The following is a 22,134-nucleotide window of genomic DNA, read 5'->3' on the forward strand; positions in this document are numbered from 1 at the left end:
ATGAACATATGAAAATGTGTATATCCTGGTTCCATACCCATTTAGCCTATCCCAAAGTGATCCAAGTATTCTTTGACACAGCAATTCCAATAAATAGGAGGGGGAGCATTAAAGCATAAGTTTTGCAAGGAATTATCTTGTTATGATGTGGAATAGTTGTCATTTCTTTAACAGTGCTGAATTGATTATGTATAATTTTCCAACATAGCAAAGGAGAAGAAATACCGGTATTAGTTAGCTCTGATTTCTTGCCAATCAGGGAGTCTAGTATTGATAGTGGCTGCTTGGCATCAACTAAACTATTTTAATTTCTCAGTTGGCAGAAAGGAGATCACATTGTAGTAACTTAACTTAAGACTCAGAATGCTATTAAGCCTTGTCGTACTGTAGTTGGGAAATATTATGCCAGAGTTCATAATTGGTTCACTTTTGTTTGCTTTTTATTCTCTTATTGTTTCAATTATACTTTTTTCTCATTTTCAACATGGAAGAATATCAGTCTTATACTTTCTCTAGGTATCTTACTGCTACAGCACCAAAATTATTTTTTAATTATTTAGGACAAATGTCGCCTATAAGTAATTTTAAATTATACTACTTATCATCATCTTATTTCACACTAATTTTTAATTTGTATATGTAAACTCATTTTGAAAAGTTGATTTACTCTACAGCATTATTTTAAGTAGAAACTGCTTTGTAATTTTTTGCTTGATTTAATTATACGCAACTAGTTTATATTTTTCATCTATTTGTATAGGTAGGCATGGCCACAGAAGTATATGGGAAATGATCTCCTGACTGTTTCGTATTTCATCAACCTTCGGGAGAAAACAGTAATAAAATTATACTATGACATCATTTTTAGCCTTGATAAATGAAGAATGTTTTTATTTAAAAGAAAAATTTGAAGTCTTTGTCTTTTGTAGGTTAACTATAAACTTTTTCCTTTCCTAAAGCTATTTGTGTATTATATCCACAACATTTAAACTCGTTATAATCATATAACTCCACTTCCCTGCTTGAAAAATAAACTATTTCTTCTAAAAAAAAAAAAGGCTTCCAATAGATATTCTGATATTTTAAGCCTGCTTTAAGTTCCAAGCAGTATGAAACAGCCCAAGATATTAAAATCTAGAAATGTATCATGTATAATAGAAACCGCAACTCAGCTTTAACTACTCTATAGTGGCACTTCTCTTGCCGCTATAATAAAACTTAAGAATGTTTTAGTGATTTTTTTCCCTACTATTATTCAAAATTACATTACCCTTACTGAAATCTGAATGGCTTTTAGTGGATTAATTAAACTGTAGCTGGTTTGCCATCTGGGTGCAGCTTGTTTAGCTGCCTTTCCATGGAAAGATTTCTCATGGAAGAAAGACTTTTTTTTGTTAGAATACAGCTGCTAGGATTCACTTTCTAGAAAAGAAATAATTATTCTTTCTTACATGAGATTTGTGATGAAATTCGATTTGTAAAATAAAAAACCATATTTTTGCCTTTCTTTTTAAAGGTTATTCATAGTACAACACAAGTTTTTAATATTTTTTATAAATTAGTAAAAAATATATTTTGTGTCTTGATAACTTGTAATATTAAGTAGATCCTAGGTTTAGGCTAGATGTGAAAAAATGGAAAAGAGGGAATTAACTAAATCTGATTTTTATGGCTCAAGTGGTTTCATTAAATTAGAGTGCTCTGTGTTGTTCATTAATGAACTTGCGCCATATGCTTTAACTGTTCTGGTCAATAGCTGATAAAGAAAGGCTTTGGGGTTTGCTTTTTCGTTATTTTTTTATTTTTATTTTTTGTAAAGCTGGATAAAAATATCCATGTGATGGACTTTTATCAAAGGAGTTACTTTGAATTCAGTAACTACTACTGAGGCAATATGGCTCGCAATTTGCGACACAAAGGTAGTCATACATTATTGGAATACAGCCTACTGCGCTTCACATTACACAGATGTGAAGGCCTGATTATAGCTGCTTCATAATTAACAGTGATCCGATTTGTTTTGTGGCATAAATGGTGCATGTGTAGAACATTAGCCATGGCACTCTCATTCAAATTCAACTCAAGGGCTCAGCGGCAGGCGGGTCACGAGCTTCAGGGAGTAGAAGCACAAGCTCCTCCATATGTTCTTGCTGCATCTTACTATGGCTATGAGTGCAAGATAAGTTCCCCAAAGAACCTAATCGTGTTCTGTAATTACAGCGCGGCTTTCTGCTGGCTAGAAATGAGGGAGAAGCTAAAACACTCCCTCATCAGATAATTTGTAAATTACTTTACATGGCGGATGCCTAACTCAGTTGGTTTTCAACTGCTGAAATTATAAATAATTGTAACAGATGTGGCAATATGGCTGGCCTCCAATAAATGAGGCCCTTGATAATTTGGCCAACCCTTTGACAGGCCAATTTAATAAAATGTGAACAAAATCTTCTTGCTAATAATTTATCATCCTTTTTCCCAGTAGAATAAATTTAATTACCCTAGCAGTTAACAAGGTCACACCCAGATGCCAAACTCGGCTACAGTTTTGATAATGCAATCAGGAATTGAGAGGTGATGACAGCGTTGTTGTTTTTTTCATTACCTGGCTTCACATAAACACAGGTGGCGTAGCTTTCTTGTCAGTTTTTAATAATTACAGGCTATTATGGAATGCATAGTTAGCAGATTGAAAACCACACTTTAGTGAATTTGTTTGAGTATGATTGAGGTTTTAATGTATAGAGATGATAATGCATAACAAGCATAGTCCCTTGCTTATACCATTAGTGCACAAATTTTGATTTTTTTTACTGGTGACATAAGTGTCAAATGTTTATAAAACTTAGAGTATGCATTATAATAGGTAATGGATCACACATTTCATTCCTTGAATCTAGAAATTCATTTTAAGATACCATTAACAGATATACTTGAAATATTCAGAAATCTGGCAGACTGTGAGGCTTTATAACATACTTTGGAAAAACCTGATTGTGTTTAATTTTGCTTTTTAAGGCAAGAAAACAAATCTATAGAAAAGTCACTTAGTCTTTTAATCCTAAGTTTTAAGTAAGGCCAGGATTAGTTTACTGTTGGTATTAGAATCTGTAGTCAGTGTGTATACTACACAGTTAATACTCTAAACACTGTTCTGTGACATGTAAATATCACTAATTATTGTCAGTGCAGCCTAATATTTACATGTCATAGAAGAAATAATTAGCTTTTGGTTTCTCACTTTCATAACAAAGATACTGTTGTCTACTGGTTGTGACTCTAAGCCAGTAAAGCATCCATTTGTAATCCATTCAGTGTAAAGCTTTATATGGTGTATGGAAATAAATTTATGACATTAAAATTTCCCCCTTTATTTTGCTGTGCCCTGATTTGGCTTTACCACACAAGTGTTAGATACTAAAGGAAAGTTTAATTTGACCACTTTATAGTACTGAATTTTTCAGTATTGTGTTATTAGGTTGGTGTTTATGAGAGGAAATGGTGACATTTTAAAGTTTACCTAAATGTGGTAAATAATTTCATTATATTTTGTGATCTCTAAATGTAATCTGAGTATATCTGGGTTAAAAGTGAATGGATGGAAGAAATGCAAATATTTATATTTTTTAAAAGAGAGTGCTAGCTGACTTTGTTCATAAATTTATTACTCAATTTCATAGTCTTTCTAAAAGGGAGGTGTAAGTTTAAGTTGGTACACTTAATTCCATTTGTGAACTTTTGTGACAAGACTATTTTGATTTATGATATCATGTTGATTTAATAGCTTTCTTTTTTCTTTATTATCTTAAGACTATGTGATTATTATTGAAGTCATCTGTTCTCAGGTTATGGATGAGTCAGCTAACTGTTTTATAAATTGGCAATAGATATATTTCTGCATTTCTAAAATCAATTTTAAATGTAAGTTTTTGTAGAGATTCAGGATTTCATGAGAAGAAAATTATGTGTATATTTGTAAATATATATATGCACTTTTAAAATATTCTGTCTTCTTCGAAGAGGATTTGAGTTGCTTTTCAGAGAACTGTCATTCAGGATGTCAGTTTCTCATATATATATATATATTCATAGGGGTTGGATATTTTATATACACAAATATTACAGATTATAAACATACATATATGTTTTAACCTATACTTAATTTCCAGTGAGATATTACTTGGAGAGAAACTATTTCTTTTGCTGAGGTATCACGTCCTTTTTAAGTATTTTTGTTTTGCAATAGGCTATATTATGTGTTGACAGGTTTTGAGTTTGTAAATTTCTTAAATAAGTGAGATAATGTATGTGAAATGCTTACCTAAAGCTAGGCACTCAACACTTTTCACTAAATGCTAGTTATTATTTTACTGAAGTAGTAATTAAATTAGTATTTTAAATTAAAACTTATTAACAGGAGAAAACAATTTAGCTTATAATTCTTTGTAATTGTGATAGTTGTGGAAAAAATTTCTATTTATTAAGCAGTATTCACTCACCCTCCACTGTAGTAATGCCATACAATGTTGCTTGAATTTAAAGCAGCATGACTAGATATTTAATTTATATAATGTTTTAAAAGTAATTGGCACAAGGCTTCACTTTCCCCCTCCTTCTACTCTAATAGCTTTCACAGTAGTTTTTGATCAAAATTGCCTCTGCGAATCAATGTGAAAAAGAAGTTATGTATTAATAATAGTTAAAGAGATTAGTTCCAATTGGAGGCATTTGGATGCATACTCCACTGATCATTTCTTATCAGATTATCTATGGTCTAGCACCATACCATTATCTTCCAAGATTATAAACTAAAAAGTGCACAAGGATTTTTGACATTAGAGGAAAAAGTTTATTTATAAAATACTAATAATTCTTAGCAAGAAAAGTTAAATTTTCAAAGATTCTAAGATTTTAGGGCAATAGATGGAGTGAAATTCCACAGATCTTGCTAGGCCTGTAAAGCAGCACTTAGAAAGGGTAAGAATCAGTAAGGATATATGAAGATATATATTATACCTATAATAATTATACGTGTAATTATTATGTTTAAAAACCTGGTTAAATGAGTATAGTATGAATGGGGACAAAAGAGTAACTTGGCAGTCAAGTAACCTGACAAACACTACTTTGGTAGTGTGATCAAGTTCAGTGTCAGCAGTCAAATCATGTTGATAGTATGTACCCTTGATATGATATGATGGCTTCTGTGATCTTCCTCCCAAAAATTCATAACCCCAGTCTAATCATGATGAAAACATAGACAAATTCCAGTAGAGGGCCATCCTATCAAAACAATATACCTAAATAGTACTCCACAACACTGTCAATGTCATCAAAAATAAGAAAAGTCTGATAAACTGTCCCAGCCAAGAGTTGCTGACATGACAACTAAATGTAGTGTGGTATCATGGATGGGATCTGGGAACAGAAAAGAACATTAGGTAAAAACTATGGAAAGTTGAATAAACTAGGGACTTCAGTTAAAAATAGTGTATGAAAATTGGTTCATTAATTTTAACAAATGTACCATATTAATTTTAGTTGTTAATAATAGGGGAAACTGGGTGGGTGGGGGTGGGAGGTGTAGGAGAAGTCTCTATAGTATCTGCTCAGTTTTTCTGTAAATGTAAAGCTGTTATAAAAAATAAAGCTAGTAATAAAAAAGAAGTTAAATGTCAGAATTAAAATGGTTTTCCTTTTCTCTTTAAAATATGGGAACTATATCCCAAACTTATTGTTAGTGAATTCTGAGAGATGATATGATAGAGGCTTTCATTTGTATTTCCCCTATCTGTACTGAAATTTTTATACTGAACTTTTAATCCCTTTTATTTGCAGAAAAAATTACATTTTAAAAACTATTTAGTGACATGTTCATTGTAAAAAAATTAAGGAAATTCAGATATGTATGAAGAAAATTCACATATAATACCTCCATTCAGAAATAATGCTATAAATTCAGGGTTTGGTGAAATTTATGTCTATACAGTATGCTGTATTCTTCTGTAACCTGTGCCTTTCTCACTTAACAGTTTATCATGGATATCTTTCTGTGTCAACCCTCAGCATGATTAGAACAACGTCCAAGGCTTGGTACATTATGTTCCTTGATTCATATTTCAGAATTTCCCTAGGAAATTTGTAGCAGTCTGTACTCCCACCGCCACGTTCTCAAGATACAAGAGTCATAAACTGAGTCTGGCCAATATTGTAAAATTAGATTTCTCTTAGAAATTTGAATTCCTCCATTCTTTTGAAAAATCAGTAGATCTGGCAGTAGTGGGCCACATTCCTCTGGGAAAACAGCTGGCTGGAGCTGAATAGCTACTACCACAAATATCCTCCTTATTCCCTCAAAATGAGGGTGACTGCGATTTGATGTTTCATTTTACTTATACTTTTAAAAGTGGTTATATTAAGAGAAATGTGAAATACTTCATGTGCATGTATCTCTAGCAAAAGTGATAAAAGACGAGAGAGAGAGAGAGAAAGAAGACTCCATTTTTGAAAAACTGAGAGAGTGCATAAGTTACCTTGTGGAAGTAAAGTATATATGTATATGTTCAATATATATACAAAGTGTCTCTGTCGAATGAATTTTAAAGCTATAATTTACACATAACTCATTTTACTTATTTATTTACATTATGGCTCCTATGTGAGCTGGAGTTAATCACTACTTAAATAGTATTTTAATTTTGAAGTTCTGTTATTGTTTACTGACGAATTTTAAAGGAATTCTGCCTAAATAAGAAATCTTTTATTATTATAGTAGCAATGTCCACTGTTGGAGGCTTTTTAATATCTTCATAAATATTTTAATGATATAGAATTGCAGCTTCTTGACCAAATATTCATGTTTTTATATTCTTATCTGTTGCATTATAACCCAATGATGACTTGGAAAACTCATTTATTAAAGAGCAGAGGATTGCTTATTGGATATACCAATAAGCTAAAATTATGTTTTTCCATTTTTTTTCTAAATTTTTGTTTGATTTTGAACAATTTATTTAAAATTTCTTTGGTAAATGATATGATATTAATATATTCATTGTAATTTTATATAACAAAACCAGAACAAGAATAGGTAGCCTTTGTAAATTGTTCAGATTGGCAGCCCAAAGGAAAAATTTATAAGCATCATAAATCTGTTTACAAAAGAGGAGGAAAGAATAAATAAAAGCCATACAGTGGTTAAAGGAGGAGAAAAGAATAGGTCAGACTCCTTTAGAGTTTGGAAGAAAAGTGCTTAAGGTATTTTAATTTGATGTTCAATGCAAGCTAATAGAGTCAGTATTTAATATTGTAAGTGTGGTAACAGTACAATATAAACAACATTCTGAGGAAAATATTTAGTGTTGTGATAGAATAAAGATTGGGAAACAAATCAGGTGACTTATATATGAGGAAAGTGTAATAGTATGATGATAGTATACTGTAATAGTATGATGATAGTATAATGAGATGATCCTTCTCTTTATAGAAATTACAGGTTAGGATTAGTAAAAAATTTGCCTATCCCCTAAAAAAAGAAAAAAGTAGTCAAAACCAAGAAAAGGTAATATTTCTCATTGTTAGTTCAGAAAAGTTAAACATACATATTTTTCTTATAATCCTTAGGAATATCATTTAGGAAGGATGGGGCTCTCCACATTTTAAATGAAACTATTTTCAGGGCTACTGGATCCATGTTGATGATATTAGAATCATAAGATCTGACTTTTCTTTCCTGGAAATCAACAGAAACTTGGTTTCACTATGATCTAGTGTTTTTGTTTTTTGTAAATGGAGTGGTTAATTTGAAATAGTGTATATGCATGGATTTTAATGGTCTCAAGTATATTCAGTTAAGATGGTGGTACAATTTTGTTGAATGCTAGTTTTCATGAATAGGTTTCTTACAAGCTTAATTTTCCTGTGATTTCTGTTGTTAAAATGTGGTGCTTACTCATTAACAGTTTATCTGGCATGGGAATAAATTTCAAAGGAGAATACTGTGAACTCTGCTGACTTTAAAAAGTATCAGAGTTCTTTGAGTTATTACTAAATTATAATATATTAGAAGCTAATTAGATGTATAGTGCTGTTGGTTTCCTTTTCTCAGGTTTATATTCAGTGGTATTGCATTAAGCATTTACTGAGGAAATACCTATGTGTATAATCATTAATTTGAAATAATTTTATAGATGAGTTGTGTATATCATGCACAACTTTAAATTTTTTCTCCTGAAAATCTGTATGACAGTATTACTTATGAAAATATTTACACAGACTCTTGGTTATTTTATTGAAAATGCCGTTCTATAAGGATGATAGAAGCTTAGCTAATTCAGGTTTACGGTTTATTTTTGAAATGAAGTGTTCTTTCTTGGAATACTTATGATTTATATAATGTAGTAACATATATAAATATTTGCATGAATGTGTAAATAATGTAAGACACAAACATACTTTTTAAAATAGGTTTCTCAACAGCCATCTTTATCGAGCTTAGAAACCTTAATGGTCTCACAGGAGTCTGAAATTGAGTATTTACAGGAGAAACTGAAAATAGCAAATGAAAAACTATCAGAGAACAGATCTACCAGCAAGGGTTCCTCAGAGAAGAGCATCTTGACAAGTACTGAAAGGAAACATAAGGTAGGGGCATTTGTCATTTTGTGAATTTGTCAGGATGACGTTGGCAAGGCAAGTGATGAAGTTAAAAACAAACAGCAGCATTTACTTCTCTGCTTATATTTCTGGAAGCTTTTAAAAAATATTCTGTGTCAAATGTTTTATAAAATCATGGCTGGGAGTAGCAAGTTTTCCCTTTTTGAACTGAATAATATGTTCCTTATTTAATTAATTAAATATATTAATAATGATATACCTCTTTTGCGTAAATTATTCTTATATTAAAAAGTTTTGATAAGTATCCCTCATCTATCTAATCTATAGATAAATTAAGTAGAAATTTTAATGTGGTATTAGTCCTTAATTCAATTTTCTAATTTTAATTAGAAGAAAAATATATCTTAATGTTTCTATTTCATTGAGCTGTGATATTTAAAATACTGCCCATGTGGAATATAAACTATAAAATGGAATTTAACGTTAATATGTACAGTTACATATTTTCAGATTTAAAGGTGTAACAGTGGAGAATAATAAGCAAATTTTTTGTGGCATGATTCTTATTTATTAATGTCTCAGCTTTTCCTTTTTGTAGTATTTATTGCATATTCTTATTATATTGCAAAAGATTCTATGAACATTAATATAAACATTTCAGAATATCACATTGTAAATATATTATTTCTATATAAATTGAATTAAGCTTTTCCTAAAAGTAAGGAGTCTTAGAGGTATGTTTCTCACACTTGTTACTTCAGCAGTAGAAAATATTTTTAAAAGTAGAATCATGTTTTCAATTCTCATTCTTTTCATGTTTTCCTATGAGTAGGACAAATGTCTTAATAAAGGAAGTATTTAAAATGAGACATATGTTTCTGTGGCATTCTTATTTACTCCCCCTAATATTATTAGTAATTTTCAGAACTAGCTTTATTTATGTATGTATGTATGTATTTAAACATAACTCCGTTATATGTTTCTTGCCATTTTGGAGTAGTTTCACAGCATTGAACTCTATTTAAATGAAAGAAAATACTCCTAAAATTGAGAGACCTTATAGGACCTAATTTGGTTGTGTGCTGTATTGTTGAGCTTTAAAAATGTACTGCTTTGTTGTTTCATTGCGTTTAACAAAAGTCAAGAAAATGAGAGTGATATTTTGAAAGAATTTTCTTTCTTTTTCATAAGGACATGCAGTAAGTATGAACAATATGTTGCCCAGCTTAATAGTTGCTTTCACATATTCCTTCTCCAGATTGGTATATGAAGCTGTACATAATATAAACACACATTCTTGTCTCTAGTTAGCCACATTATAGTTAATGACCATATGGTCATTATGGTATAAGATCTACTGTCTGTTGTATTTATATTCCTCAAGCATATTGTTCCTTCAACTTCACAGTGTGTTAAACTATTTCAAAGGGAAAAAAATCCTTTCCCTCTTGTTTCTGGTTGTCCTATCAAGTGTAACCTTGGACCCTTATAGAGCAATTAGACCAGCCTCCATCCCCTCCTTTGTAATGAGGTTTCTTGCATTTCTGAGTCCATAACCCTTTAGTCTTCCCTAATGGGACATCATTATTCTGAAAGAAACAATGTAAATGTAAATGAATATTCTCATTAATGAGTCACAGAGAAACCTTTAGCGGTAGCACTGTGGTAATTCTGCTTGTTATTTCTCTGGTATTCCATGCAAGATTTTTTCTTTTTATAATTCATTATTAGTATTCAAAATTACTTGTTCTTTAATTTTGCATGTCTTTCATAATCCAGTGTTCCAACTAGTTCAACCATGTCCTTGTTTTATTCTCGAGGAACCACCTGTGAAACGCTCAAGGTCTTTGTCCCCAAAGAGCCCTTTCTTAGACTCAGAGGAGCTAAAGAAGCTGAGAAATGCTGAAAGAAAGATTGAAAACTTAGAGAAGGTACTACAGCTAAAGGTGAACATTAAATCCTTTCTTTAGTAATAACCTTGCATAGGTAAGGATATACCAAAGTAAACATTCATTTCACAAATTACTGCTTATCATTTATCTTTCCTGAATTTAATTACTTTTTAAAAAATATGTAAATTGGTTAGTCTAGTTCTTAAGATTTCTGAGGATCGTAAAGTAATAAAAAATTTTGCTACTTTAAAAACTAAATGTTTATTCACTATTTTAAAATTATTAGGGAATATTTTGACTCTGTATTGGGAATAAATTTCTTATAGTTTCTCAGAGACCAAAAAATACAACTACAGCAAATGGAAAGGGAAATTTCCTGTGGTTCTTTATATATGATAAACATACACAAAGAAATGTTAGTTAACAACTATGCTAACCTAGTTCAGGCCACTTAAAATTGTCCTTTACAGAAAAATTATACAAAGTGGCAAATAAATATGTATTATTTTTTCCATTTCAACTGAATTTGTCTCAGAATGCATGACATTTGAATCTGTGTTCTTCCAGTCTTTAAGAAGCATATGCATTTATTGTTCTATCTTTAAGAGTTTATACTTTCCAACTCATACTTTGTGAATTATCTTTCTCAGAAGAAGTTGGTTATGTGTATTGAAACAATTTTATGTGACTATATTGAGAGCTTTAATTTTTTCTGTGAATTTAATATGGCTAAACTTGTCATTCTTCATTCACAACTACCGGAAGGCCAACACTATTTGAGATTTAGCCATTTAACTGAATCTCAAATAGTTTTATAATATTCTGTGACAAGCCCAATTTACAGATGATTAGAATCCAAATATTTAAAACTTAGATTCTTTGTCAGATAGATTATTCTTAGGAGGAAAATGTTTTGTACTCTAGAGCAAAATATAGATTAGAGATATAGTTAACCGTAAGCTACATTTGGAAGTTTTTTTCTGCCTTTTCACTAAACATTGTTTTAATTTATATTTATTCAGATTTAAACTATTAGTTCTAAACAAAGGAAAATTATCATCTATTGTTTCTCCCAAAAATAAAATGATCAGATGACCTCAGCTTGCTAACATTTAGCCTACTTGAAATTTATACACCTGTAGTTATTTGCTCGTTCGTTTACTCATTTGTAACTTATTGGCTAATGCAATTAGCCAAGCATTGTGCTAGTCACTTGTATAACAGGAGAAAAAAAATGACGCTGAGTAAATAGTTAGAATCTAGTGTATTGGTGTGAACGTGGAGGTACAAACAGGATATTATGGGCATGTTTAGGACACCATCATCCTTCTTTTGCATAATTCTTGAAATTTACATACTAAGGCTTCTACTTCTGTCCTCTATTAATCTGGGTTCTCTGGAGAAATAGAAACAATAAGATATAATCCTTTAGTCTTCCCTAATGAGATATCATTATTCTGAAATACATATATGTATGTGTGTGTGTGTGTGTGTATATATATATATATATATATATATATATATAGAGAGAGAGAGAGAGAGAGAGAGAGAGAGAGAGAGAGATTGATTGATTTACTCTAAGGAGAATTGGCTTATATGATCACATGATTATGGAGTCTGAGATGTCCAAGATCTGTAGTCGTCAAATAGGAGAGCTAATGTTATAGTTCCAGCCTGAGTCCAAAGGCCTGAGAACCAGGAGAGCTAATGATGTAAGTTCCAGTCCCAGTCTGAGTCTGAAAGCAGGAGACCAGTGTCCCAGCTCAAAGACACTCAGGAAGAAAGAATTCTTTCTTATTCAGCCTTTTATTCTGTTCAGGCCTTCAGTGGATTGGATGAAGCCCATCAGATTGGGGAGGGCAATCTGCTTTATTTAGTGTATTGATTCAAATGTTAATTTCATACAGAAACACCCTCACAGATACACCCAGGAACAGCCATTAACCAAATACCTGGGCAGTCAAATTAACATAAAAAATTAACCATCACATATCCCATTCAGTAGTAGAGCAACTCCACTCATTTGCCCCCAAAAGTCTGTGAGTCTTTTTTAGTTCCTTGTTTTTGGCAGGAAGGAGTAGAGCAATTCAGACATTTTTAGATCTATTCTCTTCCACTTCTTAAATTTCTTGTTTCAGAGAGTCTCAGAAACATTATACTAATTTACTTCCTCATTCCTTTTTTCTAATAACTGCTCTCTTGGATGAGGCCTCAAGTTTATTTTTAGAGTAAAATTATTTTTCACACAATTTCTTTTTCATTTATATTTTTTCTGTATTCTTTCAAGTTAATTGATGATAATTGTGAATTTCAAATGATTGTTTTCTTTCATAGATTTGCAAGATAAGGGAAAAATGGGAGCAAATTTTTTTCTTTGCATTTTAGCATTTGGTAGGAAAGGATTTCTTATTTTAAAGGAGCAAAATAGCTGAATGAAAAAGGCACTATAATCAGTAGCATTTAACAAAAGGAATGGGTAAACAAAACATGTATATTAAAGCAACTCCAAGGAGAGTAGTTGGGCCCAGGGCATTTTTAAATTTACAACCTGACTATAGTAAATGTAACTCATATTTAGTGAAGACAGAAGACCTGTTTCTATCTTCTTGATTATTAGGCTATAGTATTAATGCTATTGCTATTACTCAAGCATATGTGAGTATAAGGTAAGATAGGAATTAGTGGTGTGTTTGTGTTAGTTTCCTAGGGCTGCTGTGACAAACTACCATAAACTGACTAGCTTTAAAAGAACAGAAATGTATTGTCTCAAAGTTCTGGATGCTAGAAAAGTCCAAAATCAAGGTGTCAACAGGGTTAGTTCCTTCTGAAGTCTGTGTGGGAAAGTCTGTTCCATTCATCTCTCCTAGCTACTGGTAGTCTCAGGTGTTCCCTGGCTTATAGATGGCCTTCTCCTTGTGTCTTCACATCACCTTCCCTCTATTCAAGCCTCTCTCTGTGTCTAAATTTCTCCTTTTTATGAAGACCAATCATATTGGATTAGGACCCACCCTATCTCATTTTAACTTGTTTATCTCTATAAAGATCCTGTCTCCAAACAAAGTCACATCCTGAGATAATGGGGTTAGCACTCCAACATATCTTTTAGGGAGAGATTCATTTCAACACATAACAGTCTCTTATGGTTTTTAAAATACATTGGGATCATGGAGCTCCTTTTGAAGACCATTCCCCACTAATACACGTTGAATTTTTGTCATGGTCTTTCCCATGTTGGTATTCTTTTGTATACTGCTCTTCAAGAACCTAATGGGAACATGGCAGACAAAATGTTCCTTGCTTAAATATGTGAGCAATGGATTAACGTTTTTCTATTTTTGTGATCCTTTAACATACCAATGTGCATTGTGAATCTATAGGAAGGTAGAGATACATTATTTATCAGATTTACTTGATTATACCTATTAATATTTCCCAAAAGACTGTTGCTCCATGGAAGATACTGTTGGAAACACTAAACTAAAGACAAAAGGCATGATCATGGCATGGTAGGTAGCTTTAGGGTCCCAAGTTGATCACCAAGGTGGATTGAAGGGAGGGAGGGAGGAACAAAGAAATTTCAGGAGCCTATGGTACATATGTATATAAATTTTGATACATTGACATGCTCTTCATGCATATTATTCTAATACTATATATTATAATAAAACATAATTGTATAAACATTAACATATTGTCTTACTAAGCTCTCTTCTGTGGCTAGTTGTACCTGTTTTCAAGATGGGCAACCAATGTTGTAATTGTAGAGTCAATAGTAATAGAAGAGATGAAAGTTCTTATTATAAAAATCTCACCCAATTCCAAATCCTGAATTCATGGGTGTAGTGAATTATAAAATTTAATTTGGAAACCAGTGCATCAGAGCTTTATGAAATTCTTACTGTCCTTGTGATTACTAGTGCCATGAATCTCTGCTTTACTGACTTTCATGCATTTGGCAACTTAATTCTTTTAGTACTTTTCTATGCCATTTAATAACATTAATATGTCCTTTGAATATAGTTTATATGTCTTTTATTTTTTAATGCTCTAATATTCATGAAGTTTATACATTCTGCTGAAACTAAACATCCATGGAATCCTTGGTATTCTATAAATGTTTTTTTCTTAACTTAAGAAACCTTGCTATCATACTCTGAAGATTGAGCCACTGTTTTATTAATAGTGTACATGTTCTTAGTTTGCTTTATGACTGTCAAGAAACCTTTGAGCAAACGATGATTTGATCAAGAATCATTTCTGTTCTTATCAACTCAGAAGTAGAATTACAAACATCATTGAGAAAAGTCAGTTGATGCAACTTTACTATTTTCTAATATTTTAGTCATTGAGACTTGTTTGTACACAGAAGTTAGAGCCTCTAGTTTAGCTAGTTTAATTACAAAATACATAGAAGTTACTCTGTAAATATTTTATTGAATGATCTAATAAATCGACCTAGTTCCGTGACTGTCCATGGGATATTTTTGGCTTGCTGATTCTAGAATGCAGGCTTAGTAGTTGTGGCACATGGGCTTAGTTGCTCCGCGGCATGTGGGATCTTCCCGGACCAGGGGTCGAACCCATGTCTCCTGCATTGGCAGGCAGATTCGTAACCACTGTGCCACCAGGAAAGTCCATAAATAGCTTCATTTTGAAGATGGAGAAATTGAGACACGTTGAATTTAAGCAGCTATGTCAAGGTAAAATTTAGTAAGTTTGAGCAGCAGGAGTTGAACTCTTATCAGCACTTAACACCCTGCATATAATAGGTTATTAATATATGGTTCTCCAATTGAAACGAACAAAATTGAATTCTGTATCCTGAATTTTTAACCATAGTATTAAACCATGCTACTTTTTATCAAGTAATTATGCAGTGGCTGTGATTTATATCTTCTAAAACTCTTTAGAATAACATTTATTCTAGTTTCCCCGTCAGTGATGCCGTTTTCATGCTTTTTCATCAAGCACTTCCATTTCCATATGGCATACATACCACTCGGTACACACAGGGCTCAAATACGTCCTAATAACTACTTAAGAGAATTATTGAAGTTCTCCTACTAGATATATATTCAAAGTATAATGGCAACATATAAATACTGTTGAGACAGGTAAAATTGCAGTAAAATAATGCAGACTCTATAAGGTATTAACTCACTGTTGGGATGAGAGACAGATAGTCAATGAAACAGTGCATTTGGCTTCTAAATGATAAGGGCATCACTGTTAATACTTGGGAAGTGGACAGAGTAAAAAGCTCACTTTCGCTTTGAGCCTCTATTGGGCAAGCACAGTGCCAGGGGCTTTACCTATATGTTAGTTTATTTAGTTTAATTGTCATAATATAGATTTCTGTGTTCTTTTCCATATTCTATAGTAAAATAAATTGAATTAATTTAAATAGTGTTCTTAAGATTATGGTCTTACTATGATTAGTGTCCTTACACTAATTATATGTGCACTTATAACTATATGTGCCCTTACAACTTATAACTAACAAAATAGTGATGCATTATGTGTGGACAAATCCTGGAAAAGAAAAAAAAATTTAATATGTAAGATTGGTTCATAAATACATGTATATATACTAATTATCAAAAGGGAAAGGAATGAAACGAATTTGATTCCAAAATTTTGAGATTACTTAAGTGATTTTTTAAAATGCCATGAGTGCCTCAAATTTATCAAGCAAACCTGTTCTGTGACTTTAGGAATTCTTCTTTTTCTTCTGCTTAAGTAAGTATTACAAATTAATTCATATTTACATACTATTTTCTTTCAAATTTCATACTTAGATTGGTAACCTTTTATTTGTAACATTATACTAATACTTTGTTCAGACTTGTATACTTGGCTTTTTTGTGTTTTACAGAGCCAAGAAAATGATGAGCTAAGAGATGCCCATGAAAAACACAAGGAAAGGCTACAGATGTTACAGACCAACTACAGAGCAGTAAAAGAGCAATTAAAACAGTGGGAAGAAGGCAGTGGCATGTGAGTTACATAGCTCATAAAGCCATTTCCCTAAATATTAAATGGAACGGAGTAGCATCATATAGGTGATTTAATGGCTTTTGTTTGATTTTAAAGAAATTATTTGGTAGTCAGATCTTTATTGAGGATTTTAAAATAGAGAATATAATAAGTGAAAATAGAAATATGTTAGCAATAACTATAGATTTTCCTATCATTTGCAGAAATAATTAGCATAGGTGATTATGAATGATTGTATATATTTTTAATATATATAGAGTAACTTAACAAAAGTATATAACAAAACAAAAATAGTTCACATCCATATGATTGAAAAACTACTTTAAATAAAATACTGGTGTTACAATATATATAACTCAAAAAGTATTTAAGTTTTATTTGAAAGACATGAGAAATAGGAAATTCACATATATAGTTAACTATCTTAAAACTACTTCAACCTGATATGCAATTTGAAAATCTTTTCTATCCATCAGTTTGTTCTGCAGCTTATCTGAATGAATTGGCAGTCTCAGTTCAATTGCTCTGAACAGGTGTTCAGATCTTGGTTAGTCATAAATGGCTCCCCTGTTAACAGTATCAACAGAGGGCAAAGGACTGAATGAGTACAGAAAATCTACTACCCTCGTATCTTTTGAGATGGATCCTTTAGGGCAATGTTGATGATACACATTGGTCTGTTCTACAGAGAAATAGTTTCTAAATTAGCCAGTACTGCACTTTTACAAAAGAAAAATGGACAGTTTGTTTTATGTACAGAAAATGAAAACGTAAAGGGCATTTGGCATGTTTTATAGGTAATTGTCACATCTGATTTTTCCTTTGAAGAACAGAAAGTGTTTCATATTGCTTTTCAGTAAAGCAATGATAAATCTATTTGTCCTGGATTTAGCCTCTGCTTACCTCACTTTTTAGTAGTCACTGGAAGTTTGAAGACTACTTGCTAACTATCTGATATTCAATATTCACTGATAACTGCTTGTTTTAAGATAGAGCACATAAACCACATTCAGATTGGTTGACAGCAAATTCTAGATGTGTTGATTGCTTATAGTCCTTTTTTGAAACTGTGACATTTCTGCAATGTATGTTTTATTACTAGTAGAATGAATGAGAGAAATAGACCTGAGACTATCACGTGTTTGCTTACAAGTTTGCTTTCCATAGCAGCAGTTTAGCTTTTTAGGAAATCATGATCTAGGATTTTGATTTCTACATACTTAGGTTTTAGGAAATTCATTGCATAGTGAACTTGATTTAGAAATTTGGTCAATAGATATTTTTAAATTTTAGGGAATGTATAAATGAATTTTTATTACACTTTGAACATGTTAAGTAAGAAAGCAATTTCATTTTAAAAATAGGATGGAAATCAGGAAAATAAAGAGAGCAGATCCCCAAAAACTTCGACAAGAAGATTCTGATGCTGTATGGAATGAACTGGCTTATTTCAAAAGGGAGAACCAGGAGCTAATGATTCAAAAGTGAGTTTCTTTTTTTAACAATGTCTACTTAGATAAACATTTGAGAGAAATTCTTTGTGTCTGAAAGGCCATGAGAGAAATTCCTTATAAAACTTGGAAAATGAAATTATCTGGTTTGCCTGTAAAAGTGAGAAAAAAAGATTAGCTTTTAAAATATATATATGTATAATGCAATAACAAGTTGCACATTTACTAGCTCTAGCTGAAACTGTATAATATGATCTAGGGATTGTGTTAATTAATGTGGCTCTCATCTGTTGGAGGTGTCGCTCTTCATTAGCCTGTATTTTAGACACTGCCGTGCTTCATTTTTGGAATGAGGTGGAGAGGGGATAACCTAGCCAGGCATCCTTGTTTGATCTCCTAGATACATACGCAATGCAGAATGCCTGAGCTCTCTTGGTTCCCTGCCCTGTCCTGCTAATCCCAGCTGAGCTCATTATGGTGTAGCCTTGCTGCTACTCTTGGAGCTAGAGCTGTCCAAGCTAATTACTGGTAGCAGCAGAACTGCCTGTTAAAGGTCTGGTATGGATCTGCTAACATGGTCCTTGGCGGTGACCTGCAAAAGACACGAGGGAATTGCTTTCTTTATTGCTGTGCACTGCCTGTCCTTTGGGCTTAATGCTGATCCCTCCACATAGGTCTTTTAGCTGCCCTAAGTATAAAACTTGATGAAGGATACTCATATTTTAGAAAACATACAGTTTGCTTCCTTGATCTTATAATTCACAAGGTATTATATTCAGCTTGGCAAAGAAAGGACACTTTTTTTTTTTTTAACAGAAAGGAGTTAGACCAGCACAATTAGCCTCTTGCTGCTTAACTATTTCTTCATTTAGAGTTAAATTTTTTACACTCAGACCATGGAATTTTTTTGAAGGCTGGATATCTTTTAGATTACTAGAATTTAGTATCATGTGGCATAATGTGATTAAATATTATTGAATTTTCATAGCTGTAAATTAGAATCTTATTTTACATACTATATAATAACACATGTAGCTTTAGATTACCACCTTTTCCATGCAATGATAAACTTTTGAAGAAATGATCATATCAGTATACATTTAAATGTATACTTCCAATTACCTCAAAGTATACTACGTTCTATTAGTATTAAATGTTTGATGCTGATAATAAAGTTTCTTATCTTGAAAATTTTTATAGATTTTATAGATTTGTCCCAAATATATTCCCTGATAATTTTTGATAACTTTGTTGAGATATAATTCACAAGCCATGTAGTTCACCATATAAAGTGAACAAGTCAGTGGTTTTTAGAATATTCGAAGAGTTGTGCACCCATCATCACAATAAATTTTAGAACAATTTCATTACCTACTCCCCAAAAAAAGCCCCACACAGTTTACCTGTTACCTCCATTAATTCTTCCACTGCTCTCTACCCCTTAGCTAACCACTAATCTGCTTTCTGTGGGTATAGATTTACCTATTCTGGACATTTCATATAAATGGAGTCATATAATATGTGGTTCTTTGTGACTAGCTTCTTTCACTTAACATAATATTTTCATAGGGTTTATCTGTGGTGTAGCATGTATTTGTACTTTCTCTGATAATCTTTAGTGATCTTTTTGTCTCCAAATACAAAAGTTAATTTTGGACAAAATAGGTGTGAAACCTAATTAACTAGTTGCAAGATCTAATCTATTCAAAAAAAATTCAAGCAGAGGTTAGTTGTAAGTGGTGTTTATTTGAGGTTTATTTTGCTCATTAATGAAATAGAACTAAAGAAAAAATAATAAAGCCTTTTTAAGGAAGTTCGGGAACTGTTAGAACCCTGGTCTGTTCACCCAGCAGTATGCATATGTTACAAGTAGCGCTGTAAATTAGATGCTAAGAGTCATTAAAAGTGTGGATTTTTTTCCCCCTGAAATTCATTTAATTTATTAATGTGATAGCCATTTGAAAAATATTTATTTTTCATATCAGTTTTAATTTATTAAATAATAGTGAAGTTTGAGGTGATAACCTTGAAGAGTGCTAAATAATTGATATAAACTTTAAGTCATATAATAATGTTTTGGGGGGTGGATTATTTTGTAAAACATTCATTCAGTTAAGAAATGTGTTTGAGTTACTGCTGTGTGACAGGCATTCTGCTAGGTGAATGAAATGAGAACATCAGACAAACTTCCTACTCTCAGGGAGTTTTCTTGGGAACGTTCTAATGAAATATAATGTTAAAACTTAGACTAGAAATATCATGATGAAACAATAAGAAAGGAAACATGTCTTTTTATTCATTGAAGTTTGTTTACTGATGACAGAATTTTTTAAATTTATATATAGTACATTTTAGCATACAGTTTTTTGAGTTGTAGCACGTATAGTGTTATAGATATATTACATATATCTATAACATGCACAATAGATTCAAGTAACTATTACCACAATCAGGATACAAACTAGTTCCATCATCTCAAAAAATGTCCTTGTCCTACCCACTTGTAGTCACATCCTCCCACCATCCCTAGAACCTGGCAACCACTGATTTGTTCTTCCTCCCTATAGCTTTGCCTTTTTTCAGAATGTTATATGCATGGAATCATATAAGCTGTAACTTTTTGAGACTGGCTTCTTTCACTTGGCATAATGCCTTTGAGATTCATTCATGTCGGTTTGTCCAGTTCGTTCCTTTTTCTGCTAGATGGTATTCCATTGTATAGATGTACCACAGTTTGTTTGTCTGTCTCCTGAAGAATTTTTGGGTCTTTTCTAGTTTTTCGCAACTATGTATAGTTTTTTGGTATACATAGATTTTTTTTTTTTTTTTGCTGGACCACGTGTCCCAGGAGATCCTAGTTCCCCGACCAGGGATTGAACCTGCGGCCCCTGTGTTGGAAGTAGGGAGTCTTAACCACTGGACTGCCAGGGAAGTCCTATACATAGATTTTTGTGTGAACATAACTTTTTAATTCTTTAAGGTAGATACCCAGGAGTAGAACTGCTGTGTGTATGGCCAACGTATGTATAACCCTGTAAGAAACTGTCAAACTGTTTTCCAGAGTGGCTATACCATTCTTATTCCTACCAGGAATTCATATGAGCCAGTTGCTCCACATTCTTGTCAGCACTTGGTGTTGCCATTTTTTTTAAGACCATTCCCGTAAGTGTGTATTGGTATTCTATTGTAATATTAATTTGCATTTCCCTAATGGCTCATGGTAATGATCTTTTCACGTGCTTATTTGCTGTCTTTATATCTTCTTTTACGAGTGTCTCTTCAACTCTTTAGCTCATTTTTAAAAGATTGATTGGTTATTAAACTAATTAAACAATACTTGTTCTTTATATATTCTGTATGCAAGAACTTAATCAAATATATGATTTGAAAATATTTACTCCCAGTCTGTAGATTGCCTTTTCATTCCCTGAACAATGTCTTTTGCATGACAAAATTTTAATTTTGATAAAGTCCAACTTACCAATATTTTTCTTTTATGGATTATGGCTTTGATGTCATACCTAATAACTATTTTTCTGACCTGACATCACAAGTATTTAGCCTATGTTTTCTTCTAAAGAGTTTTATATTTAGCTCTATGATCCATTTTTAAGCTAATTTTTGTATAAGGTGTGGGTTATAGGTTAAAGTTCATTTTTTACAAAGATATATGCCCAATTGTATCAACATCAGTTTTGGGAAGACTATTCCTTCTCCAATAAATTGCCTTTGTAACTGCCAAATATCAGCTGACTATATTTCTGCCGGTCTATTTCAAGACTCTTTATTTTATTCCATTAATATGAATTCCTAAACTTTTGTGAACCCCATACTGTCTTGATTTCTGTAGCTCTCTAATAAGTCTTGAACTCAGTGTGAGTCAAATAGCTTTATTGTTTTTCAAATTGTTTTAGCTTTTCTCATCGCTTTGCTTTTCCATAAAAGTTTTATCTATAAAAATAGGTTTAAAAATAGCTATAACTACCAAAATCTTGTGGGAATTTTGACTGGAATTGTGCTAAATCTATAGATTAATTTGGCAAGAATTGACATATTAACCATATTGAGTCCTCTATTCTATGAATACTTAATTTGTTGAGATTTTCTTTTATCAGTGTTTTGTAGTTTTAGCATGCAGATTCTGTATGTCTAATACTGTTGTTAGATTTGTACAAAACTAT

General features: G+C 31.9%; 1 protein-coding gene across 3 annotated transcripts in view; it reads left to right on the plus strand.

Moving 5' to 3' along the window:
• The window catches only part of CNTLN (centlein), a 323,167-nt gene that overhangs the window by 171,726 nt on the left and 129,307 nt on the right, over positions 1-22,134 (plus strand). For 2 of the 3 annotated variants that reach the window (XM_024760487.1, XM_024760488.1), the window contains exons 9-12: positions 8,464-8,640; positions 10,434-10,559; positions 16,381-16,502; positions 17,867-17,986. In XM_024760487.1, the coding sequence (XP_024616255.1) occupies positions 8,464-8,640; positions 10,434-10,559; positions 16,381-16,502; positions 17,867-17,986 (545 nt within the window). The remainder of the gene's footprint in view (positions 1-8,463; positions 8,641-10,433; positions 10,560-16,380; positions 16,503-17,866; positions 17,987-22,134) is intronic. The other variant, XM_024760489.1, reaches the window with a different exon arrangement.

The sequence above is a fragment of the Neophocaena asiaeorientalis genome, unplaced genomic scaffold, assembly GCF_003031525.2.
Source record: "Neophocaena asiaeorientalis asiaeorientalis breed wild unplaced genomic scaffold, Neophocaena_asiaeorientalis_V1.1 scaffold174, whole genome shotgun sequence".
In the NCBI taxonomy this organism is placed as follows: domain Eukaryota; kingdom Metazoa; phylum Chordata; class Mammalia; order Artiodactyla; family Phocoenidae; genus Neophocaena; species Neophocaena asiaeorientalis.